The sequence below is a fragment of the Nerophis ophidion genome, linkage group LG11 (genome assembly GCF_033978795.1).
Source record: "Nerophis ophidion isolate RoL-2023_Sa linkage group LG11, RoL_Noph_v1.0, whole genome shotgun sequence".
Lineage (NCBI taxonomy): Eukaryota > Metazoa > Chordata > Actinopteri > Syngnathiformes > Syngnathidae > Nerophis > Nerophis ophidion.
In genome coordinates, this window is record NC_084621.1 from 52,937,101 (window position 1) to 52,955,865 (window position 18,765).

General features: G+C 38.9%; 1 protein-coding gene across 2 annotated transcripts in view; it reads right to left on the reverse strand.

Moving 5' to 3' along the window:
• Window positions 1–18,765, reverse strand: part of LOC133562239 (CUB and sushi domain-containing protein 3-like) — a 673,567-nt gene that overhangs the window by 101,245 nt on the left and 553,557 nt on the right. For both annotated transcript variants that reach the window (XM_061916244.1, XM_061916243.1), the window contains exon 57: window positions 7,323–7,505. In XM_061916244.1, coding sequence (XP_061772228.1) covers window positions 7,323–7,505 — 183 coding nt within the window. The remainder of the gene's footprint in view (window positions 1–7,322; window positions 7,506–18,765) is intronic.

The following is an 18,765-nucleotide window of genomic DNA, read 5'->3' on the forward strand; positions in this document are numbered from 1 at the left end:
CCTATGGGCGTATTATAGAAACCCCCAAACAATGATACCTCTAATGTTCCATCTGATTTGCAGATGTGTAATGTGTTGTGAGTTCATGTGTTGGTTTTGTTCTTTGAACGAGGGGATGTTCATGCGCAGTTCATTTTATGCACCAATAAAAAAAAACCTATGTCTTGTTTGGTGTGGCTTCACAGCGTGGCGCATATTAGTAAGAGTGTTTATATCACAACCATCAGTGTACTCTGGATCACCCGGTATGCCTTTCAATCTTGTACGTGTAATTGCGGAAGCTGCATACAACATGTTGCTGGACTAACAATCGGTTTGTACATGTAGTTGTAGGTGTCAAAGGTAATGGCTTCACAGCACGCCCTTATTGGATATCCGCGTGAATGTTACTTTACTCTGTGAAACGGGTTTAAAAAGCTCTTTGAGTGGTAAAGGTGACCGACCTCTGATGTATTTCAACGGGCGGGTGGCGGGCGGTTGCGGTTCTGATAAAATGTTGGTTCGGGTGAACGGCGGGTGGATGACGACTTTGGTGATGCGGTTGCGGATGATATAATTGCATATCCGCGCATCTCTAGTATAGGCTACTTTGTGTTGTCTTGTCAGGGAGTAGTTTTTGCTATTAGGTTGAATCTAGTCTTTTGTTGCACCCTAAAACATGTTTCTACTGTATAGTGGGTATTGTACTGTATTACATAGTATATATTATAATATTACACACAAGCTGTTTGATTGTAACATCCATCTTCGTTGAAGTTTTCATTACCAAATCTGGTGGTGTTGACATCACCATTCAGCAGCACTGATATGGGAAATCCATTGTAAATTAGCATCAAGCTAGCATATTTTGAAAAGTGGACCTGTAACTACATTGAAGTGCCACTTGAGTTTTTGAGCTGATCTATAACGGGATGTGATGTCATTGGCAACAATGATATCAAAATATGACACCGTCAGATTTTCCTAGATTTGGTACTTGCTAGTACTGATGGAATTTGGTCAATATCTATAAAAGTACCGAATTCTCTACCAAACTGTAGCACATATTCACAATTACACAATTCAACATGTCTGAAAAGAAGTACAAAGAAGCAGAACTTCTCTAATCCTACACCTGCTACAGTACATATCAATTATTTGTGATTGTTCTTAATTCATTGGACAACACTAAAAATAAACCAGCATACAACATCACATTAACACTCTTTAGAGATTCTAATGTGGTAGTTATTGCTGTCAGAAATTAGACAGTGATCAAATAATACAGTAGACTACGGACAAGAATGCCGCTTTGCTAATTGTTTGTTTGCACTGAACTGACAGTTTAACCGTCACGCCACAGATTGTTAGGGACATGTTTATATTTAAATCCCTTCCAACTTAATGCTTCATTAGGTAACCTGCCACTACCATCATTTCACTCTGTTATTATGTGTTACCTTTACTTTGGTGTGTAAAAAATGGTGGTGATCGGCAAATGCCGCAGCTAATAGTGTTCAACCCCTTTATTTCTGCAGGTTTTCGAAATTAATACCTTTGTCTATCCAAAGTGTTCCCACACCTCCAATTTCAGGTTTTGTAGCGTGTAGCGCAGGGGTCACCAACCTTTTTGAAACCAAGAGCTACTTCTTGGTTACTGATTAATGCGAAGGGCTACCAGTTTGATACACACTTAAATAAATTGCCAGAAACAGCCAATTTGCTCAATTTACCTTTAATAAAAAAAATCCATATATATATTTAAAAAAATGGGTATTTGTGTCTGTCATTCCGTCATACATTTTTTTTTCTTTTACGGAAGGTTTTTTGTAGAGAATAAATGGTGAAAAAAACCACTTAATTGAACGGTTTAAAAGACGAGAAAACACAAAAAAAAGGAAAATTAAATTTAGAAAAATAGTTTATCTTCAATTTCGAATCTTTAAAAGTCAAAATTCAACCGAAAAAAAGAAGAGAAAAACTAGCTAATTCGAATCTTTTTGAAAAAATTAAAAACATAATTTATGCAACATCATTAGTAATTTTTCCTGCTTAAGATTAATTTTAGAATTTTGATGACATGTTTTAAATAGGTTAAAATCCAATCTGCACTTTGTTAGAATACATAACAAATTGGACCAAGCTATATTTCTAACAAAGACAAATCATTATTTCTTCTAGATTTTCCAGAACTAAAATGTTAAAAGAAATTCAAGAGACTTTGAAATAAGACTTAAATTTGATTCTACAGATTTTCTAGATTTGCCCCCCAAAATGTTTTGAATTTCAATCATAATAACTTTGAAGAAATATTTCACAAATATTCTTTGTCGAAAAAACAAAAGCTAAAATGAAGAATTCAATTAAAATGTATTTATTATTCTTTATAATAAAAACAATACATTTACTTGAACATTGATTTAAATTGTCAGGAAAGAAGAGGAAGGAATTTAAAAGGTAAAAAGGTATAAAAGTTCTATTTTGGTTTCATCTGACCACATGACATTCTCCCAATCCTCTGCTGTATCATCCATGTATCCATTTTGGTATAAACTCAACTCGTCGTGTTTGGAGGAAGAAGAATACTGAGTTGCATCCCAAGAACACCACACCTACTGTGAAGCATGGGGGTGGAAACATCATGCTTTGGGGCTGTTTTTCTCCAAAGGGGACAGGACGATTGATCCGTGTTAAGGAAAGAATGAATGGGGCCATGTATCGTGAGATTTTGAGCCAAAACCTCCTTCCATCAGTGAGAACTTTGAATGGTTGACCAAATACTTATTTTCCACCATTATTTACAAATAAATTATTTAAAATTCCTACAGTGTGAATTACTGGATTTTGTTTTAACATTCTGTCCCTCACAGTTGAAGTGTACCTATGATGAAAATTACAGACCTCTGTCATCATTTTAAGTGGGAGAACTTGCACAATCGGTGGCTGACTAAATACTTTTTTGCCCCACTCTAAATGGGTTATTTTTGGCCCTTTTTGAATGTTTTTTTGGGGGGATTTTATGGGCGCAATAAAGGACCTCTCAATAGCTGGAGCTGTAAGCAGATTTTTTTTAGTTTTTTATGTATTTAGTATTTGGAATGCATTTAAAAAAATCCATCTGTCGTCATGTCTTTCGTAATGATTGTAAAATGAAAAAAAAATGCAGTTCCCCTTTAAGCCTAATGTAATAAATGTTTAGAAACAAATATGTTTTAATGAACTTTACAAAACAGTGTGCCAAATTATCATCTTGTACACATTTCTAAATATATTGCAAGGCTAAATGTTTTCTAAAAAGACAAAATTATTGTATTATTCTCCTGCTCAGCATCAAGTCTAATTAGAACGCTGATTTGCTTTGTAAATCACCTAATTGCCTGGAACATATGACACCGTGATTCATGCAGGAAGGAGATATGTTGTGGCAACTGCACAGGTTTGTCAATTAGCACATATGCTGAAACAAACACTTATGGATGCGCGAGCATATTACTCACACACGCCACCAGGTGCTATAATCATCATTAGGCACGCGCAAACACGTGCACGCGCTCACATTAGGTATTCAGTCAGGAGACAGCAAGTGAGGACGGAGGGAAGAAAAGACACTGAAAAAAAGGTAGCCAGACAATAAGATTAAGTGGGAGAGAAATCTGGGCAGAAACGAGATAAAAAAAAGGTTGGCTGGAGGAAATGAGCGATCGAGCGAGACGGAGGGAAAAAAGAGAGAGATTGAATGGAAAAGCGACACAGGGAGAGGAACTCAGAGGGTCTGCTGCGTTGGCCTGTCATATTAGAAATGACACTGGCACCATGCCCAGCTGGCCCGCGGTAAAGGAGAGGAGAGCAAAGCACTCAAAAATTTGCCTTGATACCCGATTGAACCTCCTGAGATAAGCCACGGCGGAAGAAGAGCTGGGGTTCTTTTAAAATAATGTCGTCAAAATTCACAAGGGTTCGTTCACCACAGTCCGTACCACAGCACATCATTTGCAGACTAGAATTACTGGTTTGCGAAATATATTTTTTACCCCAAATAGGTGAAATTAGACAATCTCCCACGTCACATCAGACTTTATCTCACGGCACACTGGTGTGCCGCGGCACAGTGGTTGAAAAACACTGCATTAGAGTGACGTTGTCGAAGCCTGCAGCATGCACATCCACATGTACCACATCCATCCATCCATCCATTTCCTACCGCTTATGCCCATTCGGATTTGCGGGGGGCGCTGGCGCCTATCTCAGCTACAATCGGGCAATACATATATTATATTTTTTGATACTGTTCAAATATTGCAGTTTATAATTTCCTGTGTGTAGTGTAGTTTTAATTCTTGTCTCGGCTCCTATTTCGTTGTTGATTGTCATGTCATGTACGGACGTAGTTTGTGGACGCCGTCTGCTGCTCCACACGCTGTAAGTCTTTGCTGTCGTCCAGCATTCTGTTTTTGTTTACTTTGCAGCTAGTTTAGTTTTAGCTTCCTTTTGCATAGCCATTCCTAAACTTCAATGCCTTTTCTTAGCCGCACTCGCCTTTTGTTTATTTTTGGTTTAAGCATAAGATACCTTTATACCTGCACACTGCCTCCCGCTGTCGTCTGCATATTGTGATCACGACAAACCATGTTCCTGACATCTACAAAGCAATTAGCTACATGTTGCCACCTACTGATATGGAAGAGTATTACATGGATACGCTGCCGATCTCTAGACAGCACAGACACTCAACGGCACATTTGCAGATAAATATTATTAATTACTGGTTTGCAAAAAATATTTTTAACCCAATTAGGTGAAATTACATAATTTCCCACGGCACACCAGACAATATCTCACAGTACACCAGTGTGCCGCAAAACAGTGGTTGAAAAACACCGGGGTAACGCATATTCACCACACTGCAAAAAGTCAGTGTTCAAAAACAAAAACAAAAACAAAAAAAAACAAAAAAAAAGGGGTATTTTATTTGTACGTCAAAATTCACAAGGGTTAGTTCACCACAGTCCGTACCACAGGTTGACCAAAGTGTCGAGAACTTTGTCCAAATGAAAAAAAATGTGAGGTTCAATGCATGCTTTAATGCGGGGGTGTCAAACTCATTTTAGATCGGGGGCCACATGGAAAAAAAAATCTACTCCCAAGTGGCCGGACTGGTAAAATCACAGCATGATAACTTAAAAATAAACACAACTTTAGATTGTTAAATTTCTTTAAAAAGTTATGTTGTTTTTTTTACACTTACATGTTGCGGTTAATAGTACTCCATCTTTATTTATACTTTGTAAAATAAATTATGTGATAATGTTCAACAGTCAACTCATTGGTGTTCATTTTCAATCCATCAAAATAAAAAAATATCAAAATCAAATTACAGGATGTTATTTATTTCGACTGGTGCACTAACATCCATCCATTCATCCATCCATTTTCTACCGCTTATTCCCTTCAGGGTCGCGGGGGACGCTGTAGCCTATCTCAGCTACAATTGGGCGGAAGGCGGTTTACACCCTGGACAAGTCGCCAACTCATCGCAGGCACTAACATCATGTGGTTTATCTTTATTTTACTTATGTATCATAATCTACGGGCTTCACGGTGGAACAGGGGTTAGTGCGTCTGCCTCACAATACAAAGGTCCTTAGTCGTCCTGGGTTCAATCCCGGGCTCGGGATCTTTCTGTGTGGAGTTTGCATGATCTCCCCGTGAATGCGTGGGTTCCCTACAGCTACTACGGCTTCCTCCCACTTCCAAAGACATGCACCTGGGGATAGGTTGATTGGAAACACTAAATTGGCCCTTGTGTGTGAATGTGAGTGTGAATGTTGTCTGTCTATCTGTGTTGGCCCTGCGATGAGGTAGGGACTTGTCCAGGGTGTACATTCCTTCCGCCAGATTGATATAGGCACCAGCGCCCCCCGCGACCCCCAAAAAAGGGAATACGAGGTAGAAATGGATGGATGGATGGATCATAATCTACAAAGATACAAAGAATTGCTATTGCGACATCTAGTGGACACATTTAGAACAGCTGTTTCATTCATTCAAAAATTTCGGCTCATTTTTTAACTTAGCACACTCATCCCGCGGGCCGGATAAAACCTGTTAGTGGGCCTGATCTGGCCCGCGGGCCATACGTTTAATATCCCTGCTTTAATGTATTGAACTATACATATATTCATTTAAACAGCGTTTTTCAACCTTTTTTGAGCCAAGGGACATTTTTTGCGTTGAAAAAATGCGGAGGCACACCACCATCAGAAATCATTAGAAAATGAAACCCAGTTGACAGTAAAAAGTTGTCACAATTGTTGGATATGACTTTAAAGCATAACCAAGAATGCATGACTATAGCTCTTTTCTCAAAGTAGGTGTACTGTCACCACGTGTCACATCACACCCTGACTTATTTGCACTTTTTTGCTCTTTTCCTGTGTGTAGTCTTTTACTTCTTGTCTTGCGCTCCTATTTTGGTGTCTTTTTCTCTTTTTTTTTGTATTTTCCTGTAGCAGTTTCATGTCTTCCTTTGAGCGATATTTCCCGCGTCTACTTTGTTTTAGCAATCAAGAATATTTCAGTTATTTTCATCCTTCTTTGTGGGGATGTACTTTGTGGACGCTGTCTTTGCTCCACAGTAAGTCTTTGCTGTCGTCCAGCATTCTGTTTTTCTTTACTTTGTAGCCAGTTCAGTTTTAGTTTTGTTCTACATAGCTTTCCCTAAGCTTCAAATCCTTTAAAAAGCCCTCACCTTTTGTTTATTTTTGGTTTAAGCATTAGACACTTTTTTACCTGCACACTGCTTTCCGCTGTTTCCGACATCTACAAAGCAATTAGCTACTGGCTGCCACCTACTGATATGGAAGAGTATTACACGGTTACTCTGCCGAGCTCTAGACAACACAGACACTCAACAACAACACATCATTTGCAGACTAGAATTACTGGTTTGCAAAGAATATTTTTTACTCCAAATAGGTGAAATTATACAATCTCCCACAGCACACCAGACTTTATCTCACAGCACACTGGTGTGCCGCGGCACAGTGGTTGAAAAACACTGCATTAGAGTGACGTTGTCGAAGCCTGCAGCATGCACATCCACCTTTACCACATGCATTATATTTTTTGATACTGTTCAAATATTGCAGTTTATAATTTGATGTTATAGGCACTTTTTGGAGAGCAAAATCATCCCACGTCTTTTTGTCTAACGCCACCGGTTCAAAGGCGGATCTGTCACTGAGTGTGACGAAATACTGTATGAGTATAGTATTGTTTTGAAGCCTCCTCTCCTCGCCCATTGTTGCAAACATAACACAGAGACATCGTGTGAGTTCCCTTACGTTTGCAGAACGGCTGTCTGCCCGACCACGTCCCGTTGGGGAAGCAGATCCTCTCTGCCGAGCCGTACAGCGTATGTCCCACTGCGCAGGTGAACCGCACCTTGCTTCGCACTTTGAAGTTGCCAGCCTCCCTGCTGGCATGTGCAGGCGTGCCAGGATCCCCGCAGGTGCCCGCAGTGTCGCCTGCAGGGAGAGATAACCACACAAGGAGCCATGAAAGAAAGAAACACAAGGCAGTGTCCCCCTCAGCTAGATAGGCACTCTCACAGAGGGACCTTTCAAGTCGGTATCATTGTGAATCCAGCGTTCCATGTCTGTCAAGCAGCCCGGCAACACAAAACGGACTTTTGATCGTACATCTTTGGAGTTGTCCAGAAGGCCGCAATAAAACACACAATGCTCCAATGAGCATTTGTCCCCAAGCCAACAACCTGGAGCATTAATACTTTTTACAGCTTTGACACCAGCCGCTCTCTATCTATAAAGTGTGCGAGGCAGACGTAAGTGGCAACCAACTGTGGTTATTAGGAATGATGCACAAGGGGTTGACCTCACGAGCTTGATGCATTTTTTACGGTTGCAAATGATCGCCCCTGTCACGGTCGTGTGATGAAACATACTGTATAATTGGCTAACAGGAAGGTTGTCCCGATTCAACGTTTTCACTTCTGTTATGATGCCAACAATAATCCGATACAATATTACAACAATACTATTTTAGATAAAGTTTCAGTCTGGTTTTAGATCACGACACATTACTGTTTAAAGTCCAGAATGATATTATTTTGTCCCGTGGCTCCAAAAAGTCTGTCATGGTGGAGATGTTGGACGTACTTGCTGCATTTAATACCTTTGACCACGCCAGCTTCATTGAACGATTCGCCCGAATAGTTGGCCTTCATGGGACTGTTTTTCAATTGTTTGAGTCGTACTTGACCGACAGAAGTTTTGCAGTTACAAATAAAATACATTTGCTAACACTTTAGTGTTTTTCAACCTTTGTTGAGCCAAGGCACATTTTTTATGTTGAAAAATTCTGGAGGCACACCACCAGCATAAATCATTAAAAAAAACGAAACTCAGTTGACAGTTAAAAAGTCGTTGTCACAATTGTTGTTTATGACTTTAAACCATAACCAAGCATGCATCACTATAGCTCTTGTCTCAAAGCAGGTGTACTGTCACCACCAAAATAAGTCACACGACGTGACTTATTTTTGAGTTTTTTGGCGTTTTCCTGTGTGTAGTGTAGTTTTAATTCTTGTCTCGGCTCCTATTTTGTTGTTGATTGTCATGTCATGTACGGATGTAGTTTGTGGACGCCGTCTGCTGCTCCACACGCTGTAAGTCTTTGCTGTCGTCCAGCATTCTGTTTTTGTTTACTTTGCAGCCAGTTTAGTTTTAGCTTCCTTTTGCATAGCCATCCCTATGCTTTAATGCCTTTTCTTAGCGGCACTCGCCTTTTGTTTATTTTTGGTTTAAGCATTAGATACCTTTTTACCTGTACACTGCCTCCCGCTGTCGTCTGCATATTGTGATCACGACAAACCATGTTCCTGACATCTACAAAGCAATTAGCTACCTGTTGCCACCTACTGATATGGAAGATTATTACATGGTTACGCTGCCAATCTCTAGACAGCACAGACACTCAGCGGCACATTTGCGGATTATAACTATTCATTACTGGTTTGCAAAAAATATTTTTAACCCAATTAGGTGAAATTACATCATCTCCCACGGCACACCAGACAATATCTCACAGTACATCAGTGTGCCGCGGCACAGTGGTTGAAAAACACTGGGGTAACGCATGTTCACCACACTGCAAAAAGTAAATTAGGGGTATTTTATTTGAACCAAGCACAATTATCTGCCAATAGAACAAAAACATTTGGCTAGTCAAAACTTTCCAAAACAAGTAAAATTAGCTAACCTCAATGAACCCAAAAATACCTTAAAAATATTCTCCTGCGATGAGGTGGCGACTTGTCCAGGGTGTACACCACCTTCCGCCCGATAGTAAACGTCAATAATTGATTGAGCCACCTCACTGAGTGATCCGAACAGCTCCTTCATTATAAGGCACTTATGGTCCACACATTTCTATTAATTGAACAAATGACTTGTCCAGGGTGTAAACCGCGTCCGCCCGAATGCAGCTGAGATAGGCTCCAGCACCCCCCGCGACTCCGAAAGGGACAAGCGGTAGAAAATGAATGGATGGATGGGTGATGGAAATTAATTTAACTGTTTCGTATTACTAATGCACTGTTTTTAAAAGTTGAAAGTGATAAACGCTTATTTTGTGAAAGGAATAAAAAATGTCAAACTGCATCAAAATACATATATTACAGATTCATCAATAATCGATTTTTGATTGAATCATTGCTTCTGAATCGTTATCGAATCGTGAAATGCCCCAAAAATCCCACCCTTACTGGCAAACCATGACCTCCAAACTTCATTGAGACGATGGAACTCACTGATAATGATGATGACAATTCAGAAGGTACACAATTGAAGGGGTTGTTTGCAACATTTACACCCATGTCTACAGGGCGGCAATTTTCCAATGTCTTTTATGAAGTATTTCCCGCCCTCTCATGGCTTCTTGTACGTAATGACCCGACTACGCAAGTATGTAACACAGGCACGTGCATGTGCAAATAATAGCAATTTGGATAGCTTCTATTAACTGTCATTAAATGTATATTTTATCATAACAACAACATGACTGAAAATTGTTTGTTGCTTCTCTTGGACTGCTTTTGTATGTGTGCGTGCACTCCCTGTATACGTGTTCACGAGACCCGGTGAGTGACCGCCGTAAACACTAATCATTTTATTCGGGTCGTTAAAAATGTTTAAGACATAAAAAATGTAATTGTGGAAAAAAAATAGACAATTGTCAAACAAATATGTACTGTCAAACCATTAATGGGAACATAAGCTGGATGGTGGTGTTCTTGTTATATTTTTTGATTTGCAAAATAGTATTTTGCAAATACTATTGCAAAATATTATTTTGCTAATATTATTGCAACATATTATTTTGCAAATCAAAAAATATAATAGGAACACCACCGGTGTGAGGAAGTTGCAAACAGCACCTTTAAAGGCCTACTGGAACCCACTACTACCGACCACGCAGTCTGATAGTTTATATATCAATGATGAAATATTAACATTGCAACACATGCCAATACGGCCGGTTTAGTTGACTAAATTGCAATTTTAAATTTCCCGCAGTTACTTGTTGAAAACGTCGCGGAATGAATACGTGTGTGCGTGACGTCACGGACTGTCAGGAAATATTAGCGCAGCACCATTTGCGGCTAAAAGTCGTCTCTTTTCATCACGCAATTAAACAGTGTTCTGGACATCTGTGTTGCTGAATTTATTTAAATTTGTTCAATTAATAATAGAGAAGTCAAAGTAGAAAGATGGAGTTGGCAAGCTTTAGCCTTTAGCCACACAAACACACGATAATTCCTTGTTTAAAATTCCCGGGGGTGAAGCTTTACTATGGATCAGAGCGGTCAAGCGAACATGGTTACCGACCACTTGTCAACTGGCAGGTTTTGGTGAGAAAATTGTGTTAAAAAGTCGCCTCTTACCGGAGATCTGAGGAGTTTGGCCGTCCTTGTATCTGTTGTGACTTCCATCAGACACTGGCCTCAAGACACCCGTGGACACACCCCTCCGACTATCAGGTACTATTTAATCTCACTAAAACACTAGCAACACAATAGAAAGATAAGGGATTTCCCAGAACTATCCTAGTAAATGTGTCTAAAAACATCTGAATCCGTCCCAATGCAATTGCCTTTTTTTTTTTTTAACTTTATTTTTTAATTTTTAATTTTTCTAGTCGTTCGCTATCAATATCATCCACAAATCTTTCATCCTCGCTCAAATTAATGGGGAAATTGTCGTTTTCTCGGTCCGAATAGCTCTTGCTGCTGGAGGCTCCCATTAAAAACAATGTGAGGATGTGAGGAGCCCTCACCCTTGTGACGTCATCGTCTGCGACTTCCGGTAAAGGCAAGGCTTTTTTAATCAGCACCAAAAGTTGCGAACTTTATCGTCGATGTTCTCTACGCTATCCTTTAAAAAAATATATGGCAATATCGCAAAATGATCAAGTATGACACATAGAATGGACCTGCTATCCCCGTTTGAATAAGAAAATATAATTTCAGTAGGCCTTTAACTGTGGAATACAAATCTGGACAATTCAGTTGGAAATAAAACAGATCATCTTCGGGCAAAGGAAAAAACAACATCAAACATGATTGCTTAAGGGTGTGTTCACAATGGTTATGTCTGGTTCATTTAAAATGAACTCTGGTGCTTGCTCTGCTAGTTTGAATGCAATCTTCCCAACTGTGGCGCACAACAAAGAAGCTGTCAAGCAGAACCCTGGTGCAGTTCGGTTAAAATTGAGCTCGGAAGTGAACGTAACACAGACAAAAGAGCGTTAAGACAAAACAAAAAGCAAAATGTCTGCAGAAATGACAAATATGGTACATAACGAGTTTGTATTACTCTGCTCTTCTTTCTCCCTCAGTGTGACTGAGACAACAATACCCTTTGAATGTATATTTTAGAAGCATTTTATACAATTGAAGATGATAAAAAATAGCATCATATAATATTAACCAGTTTATTTAACCCAGCAGATGGCGTTTTTTTTTTGCAATATTTAATGTACATGACTTGCGTCATGAAATCCTCACAAATCATGACTTTACTTGATTAATTTACTCATTCCCGTGCAGCCTTGGATTGGATGATGAAAACATTGGTGGGAATTCCAAGCTAACTGCACCAAAGAGTGCATCTAGAATCTTTTTTGTTTAAGGTTTGGTTCAGGACACAAGTTCCAAATTACAAATGTACAAACCCCGTTTCCATATGAGTTGGGAAATTGTGTTAGTTGTAAATATAAACGGAATACAATGATTTGCAAATCCTTTTCAACCCATATTCAATTGAATGCACTACAAACACAAGATATTTGATGTTCAAACTCAAACTATATATTGTTTTTGCAAATAATAACTAACTTAGAATTTCATGGCTGCAACATGTGCCAAAGTAGTTGGGAAAGGACATGTTCACCACTGTGTTACATCACCTTTTCTTTTAACAACACTCAATAAACATTTGGGAACTGAGGAAACTAATTGTTGAAGCTTTGAAAGTGCAACTCTTTCCCATTCTTGTTTTATGTAGAGCTTCAGTCGTTCAACAGTCCGGGGTCTCTACTGTCGTATTTTACGCTTCATTTTGCGCCACCGATGGGAGACAGGTCTGGACTGCAGGCGGGCCAGGAAAGTACCCGCACTCTTTTTTTACAAAGCCACTCTGTTGTAAGACGTGCTGAATGTGGCTTGGCATTGTCTTGCTGAAATAAGCAGAGGCGTCCATGAAAAAGACGGCGCTTAGATGGCAGCATATGTTGTTCCAAAACCTGTATGTACCTATCAGCATTAATGGTGCCTTCACAGATGTGTAAGTTACCCGTGCCTTGGGCACTAATGCATCCCCATACCATCACAGATGCTGGCTTTTGAACTTTGCGTCAATAACAGTCTGGATGGTCCGCTCTCTCTTTGGTCCGGATGACACAATATCGAATATTTCCAAAAACAATTTGAAATGTGGACTCGTCAGACCACAGAACACTTTTCCACTTTGCATCAGTCCATCTTAGATGATATCGGGCCCAGAGAAGCCGGCGGCATTTCTGGATGTTGTTGATAGATGGCTTTTGCTTTGCATAGTAGAGCTTTAACTTGCACTTACAGATGTAGCGATGAACTGTATTTAGTGGCAGTGGTTTTCTGAAGTGTTCCTGAGCCCATGTGGTGATATCCTTTAGAGATTGATGTCGGTTTTTGATACAGTGCCATCTGAGTGATAGAAGGTCACGGTCATTCAATGTTGGTTTCCGGCCATGCCGCTTACGTGGAGTGATTTCTCCAGATTTTCTGAACCTTTTGATGATATTATGGACTGTAGATGTTGAAATCCCTAAATGTCTTGCAATTACACTTTGAAAAACGTTGTTCTTAAACTGTTTGATTATTTGCTCACGCAGTTGTGGACAAAGGGGTGTACCTCGCCTCATCCTTTCTTGTGAAAGACTGAGCACTTTTTGGGAAGCTGTTTTAATACCCAATCAGCCTGCACACCTGTGGGATCTTCCGAATAAGTGTTTTATGAGCATTCCTCAACTTTATCAATATTTATTGCCACCTTTCCCAATTTCTTTGTCACGTGTTGCTGGCATCAAATTCTAAAGTAAATGATTATTTGCAAAAAAAAAAAAAAAAAAAAAGTTTATCAGTTTGAACATCAAATATGTTGTCTTTGTAGCATATTCAACTAAATATGGGTTGAAAATGTTTTGCAAATTATTGTATTCCTTTTATATTTACATCTAACACAAATCCCCAACTCATAGGGAAACGGGGTTTGTAAGTGCAGCCTATGCAGTACATGAAGATAAAACATACGTATATTAAAACCAGACATAACACAGGTGAGTATGATTTTCCTCACATCTTTTTCATATTTATTAAATATTGGTTAGAGAAAGTTGGTGTGCTTACAAAGTACAAAGAAGAAGAATTATGAGAAACACTTTCAACCTTATTGAAAATAAGATATTCTTCATCTCAGTATGTTGGTAATGACTGAATTAATTAATTACATGTTACATAACTGTTGTATTACTCATTCACAGATGTCATTTTACTATTTTGCTGTAAAAAGGGTCAGTAAATGAGTGTATACATTTGTGGGCGCTCTGACGTGGGAAAGGGGTAGGATTAAATAGGCTTTGCTTCTTCCTACTCCTTTTCGGACATGATGTTTATGTGAGGTGATATTAAATTGTCTGTATTGTATTGTAAATGTGTTGATGTTCGAAATAAACGAAGAAAGAAAGAAAGAAAGAAGCCTGTGTGTTCAGTTTAGCTTAGAGAATGTGCAAACCTTTGGGTAAGCTAACCACAAATACTTGCCAATTAAGATAAAAACAGAAAATAAAAAAGATAAAAACATTCAAAAGCTTATAAGCTGTGTTACGTTTTGCGGCTCTATACTATTTTTGTTAAGTGGAAGAGACGGCAAAATCCTAAATGTTTCTGACCTCTGATGTGAATAAACTACGATAATTTGAGGTCTTATGAGCCGATACTTTTTCCCACGCCTTGAACCCTGCGCTTTATAAAATGCTGCGGCTAATTTATGGATTTTTCCAGGTTCACATGCCGCCAACAAATTTTGCCATGTCACATGAGACCAATGAAATTGCTGAAGGAGTCATGGCGGACCAATGTAATTGTTGTAGCGGCTGACTTAAGGACATAATTCACCACACCTGTTTACTTGACTTTGTCGTCATTATTCACTGCCATTGTTCTAGTGTGCACATAACAATGTTGTTCTTGTTCACTATTTATCTATGCAGTTAAGAGTGACTAATTCAGTGCTGCTCCTATATGTGACCGTCAACAGTTTCACCCAAAGTTGGGGGTGTGTGGTGATCGTCATTTTGAGTCGCTTTATGTAATAAGATACTTCTGCTCTTGGTTTGAATAAACGGCACACAGGTATGTGTGTCAAAGATATTTCAAGTTGTCTTGCTTTCACCTCACAAGCACAACATTGTTCACATTAAATCCAAAGCACTCACACAATAATTCAGCCATTTAGCGTGTTATAGAGTCACCCTCTTCATGGAAAAGACATGACGAAATGCACAAGACAGCCCCAAAGGCGAAGACAATCAACGTTTGGAAAATAAATATATGATGAAGAAGACAACTGCAGCGGTTTTAGCGTGCAGGAGGAGGAGAAGGATGTGACGACTGCACTCGCTGACCACTCTGGTAGCCTGGCAGTCATTACCTTTTGGTAAATGTGTGGATGAACACAAGCGCCTGTGTAAATATTTCATGTTTCAATGTGTAACCTTACGGCTTGTAGACTTGTGCTGCCACATATACAATATAACATTTGTCCAAAAATAAAGCGCGTGTGGCTTATATCTAGCGGCGCTTTGTAGCCCGGAAAATATGGTAGTAGCTTTACTGTAAGAAAATTGAAGTTCTGGGTAACACTTTAGTATGGGGAACATATTCACCATTAGTTAGTTGCTTATTAAAGTAACAAAGACTTAAGTTAGAGTTATTTAGACACTAGGGGAATATATAAGGGTTAGGGTTAGGGTTACTAATAAGCAATAATTCGGAGGTTTTTGAGGGAAGACTCTTAGTTAATGGCTTAATGGTTGTATAAAAAGGCCAAGCAGAATGAGGTATAAATATGTAGGGTTGCAAAGGTGGAAAGTTTCCGGTAAATTTCTGGAAACTTTCCGGAAATTTACCACGAGAAAGTTAAGCTCGGGAAGTTTGGAAATATTGACCATTTTTTGATCATTCAAAGTTGGACACCGTCTGGATGAATTAATGGGAATATATGGGAATTAATGGGGAATTACAATAATTATATATTATTTGGCACTTATCTATATGCTGACGCACATAGACAAATACATATAGATGGTGTATGTGGCATTATTCTGTTTGTGTTTATTTATTCTTGTAAACCACTAATGCAATGCCACACACATATATAAATAGTCAGCTAAACAATTTTAGTAGTCTTTAAAAATATTTTACTGATGGACAAATTAATATAAATAGGCTAAATGAATAAATGAACAGTCAATCAGCATGCTAAATCCAAACCATAACCTAAATTCTTGTATGACAACAGAATGGATATCAGAACAGAAGGGAGAGGAAACTACACGTTTCGATTTAGTATTTGCTAGTTGAACTTTACAGACCACAAAAAAGGTAAATTCGGAGCGCTAACATCGTTAACATAAATGAATGGGATTTAACATAAAGAAAATTAGCATCACGGCTAACGGAGAAATATTTTCAGCTTATTATGAGACTGTGGTGGTACATGAACTTAGCTAGCAAGAGGTATTGGCACCAAAATCATTTAACAAGTACAGGAACAGCTTGCGAGCTTGAGTGGAAGTCTGCTGAAGTAGCCTACAGTCACACAGTAACAAGAAATTACACCTCTATTAAACTTAAATACCATAGATCAAATATATATACCCCAGTAATATCATCAAAACTTACCTGACTGGATGAAGCCCTTGGGCTGAAATACTAGTGTGGCCTCAATAGCCCTGCTGTATAGTGTTGCATGCTGGGAATTATCAGGGCATGTGATGGAAGAATGCACTGCACATGTGAGGGAGGAATGCAGAGTATAGGGTTAAATTTAATTTGAATTTGCATTAAATCAGGTTGTTTTAGCTAATAATCAGGCTGCAAGATCTACCATGTTGCATTCAATGATTATTCCCATTAATTTCCCATTAATTCCCATATATTCCCGTTAATTCCCATGGAACGTTTCCAACTTTGAATAATCCCGGAATTTTGCAACCCAATTAAGAAGTAGGGATGATGTACGTTAAGAAATTATCGAGTTCGAACCCATTATCGAATCCTCTTATCGAACCAATTCTTTATCGGATCTCTTATCAAATTCAGATAGGTTGTTGTGTGTGCACTGAGTTCCAAAAGCCATAGATGTTATTTGACTGGGCCGGCACTCTATTTATATGGAGGAAAAGCGGACGTGACTGAGGACAGCAGCGGCCATTATAGGGTGAAGGTTTCAGGTGATAGATTACGCTAAAGACACCCCCCAGAGAGCATATAGCACTCCCAACAGGTGTAAAATAAGTGCATCTCTATATTCCTTCAAAACCTCTCTAAAACAACACCTCCAGGCAACTTCAACCCTTTACCAATACCCTCCTCCATTCACATTCTATCTTCCCGGATTGTAAATAACCTAATGTAAATAATAAAATGTATTTCTAATGTATATACTTGTTCTTATGCTATCTGAACTCACTATGTTCTCTGCTGGCTGTACATATCCTACTAAGTAAGACCTACAATGTTTCAATGTCCATTTCTCAGTTGATGCAATTGTTGATGACTGAAGTACTAATATCAACCAAAGCTCCTCATCCCACCCCCCGGATTGTAAATATAAATAATTCAATGTATATACTATGATGATTAACTTGTGTGATGACTGTATTATGCTGATAGTATATATTTGTACAATGAATTGATTAACGTGGACCCCGACTTAAACAAGTTCAAAAACGTATTTGAGTGTTACCATTTAGTGGTCAATTGTACGGAATATGTACTGAACTGTGCAATCTACTAATAAAAGTTCCAATCAACCAATCAATCAATCAATCAATCAATCAATCAATCAATATAGTGCTGGTATGTGCGTTGTAAATAAAACATTTCCAACAGACTTTCGACATTCCGGTGAGGCACACTGTGGAGAAGAAGTGGACCAGCACGGTAGCGAATCGATACGCACAACGAGGCAAGAGAAGTTGGCTTTTTACTGTTGTGTTAGCTTTCTATGCTAATGGACATTGAGACTGACTGAAAATGAGGAGAGGAAATCTGGCGTGTTTGAAGGAGAACTCACCCAAATGTTCATTTTGGACACAGAAGATGAGGACTTTGATGGATCTTTGGATGAGGATTGATCAAAAAATAATGCAAGTACATTGATAAATACTTCAATAATGTACAACCGAACTCAACTTTGCTCCTGCTGTCGTTTTAAAACAGCGTCCATGCATGCTAGCGTATGTTTTAAGCTGGCGTATGTTTTAAACTAGCATATGTTTAAACATACCTGCGCCCAAAAATACGCTGCGTCTTATTTATGCATTAACTACAGAAATAGCACCCGTAAATGACATGGACCCTTTTAATACGGTGCGCCCTATGGTTGCGAAAATACGGTATAGTGGCTTCGACAATGGTAACCGGTTCTCAAAAAGGGATTCGAATACATGGAATTGGTTCTTTTCTTATCGAACAATCGGGAGAACCGGTTTCGAACATCATCCCTATTAATAAGTACTTAAAGGCCTACTGAAAAGAGATTTTCTTATTTAAACGGGGATAGCAGGTCCATTTTATGTGTCATACTTGATCATTTCGCAACGTTGCCATATTTTTGCTGAAAGGATTTAGTAGAGAACATCCACGATTAAGTTCGCAACTGGAGAAAAGCCCTGCCTCTACCGGAAGTCGCAGACGATGACGTCACATGTTGATGGATCCTCATATATTCACATTGATTTTAATGGGAGCCTCCGACAAAAACAGCTATTCAGACCGAGAAAACGACAATTTCCCCATTAATTTGAGCGAGGATGAATGATTCGTGTTTGAGGATATTGATAATGACGGACCAGAAAAAAAAACAACAACAAAAAAAAAAAAAAACGCGATTGCAATTGCGTTGCATTGAGACGGATTCATATGTTTTTAAGAGACATTTA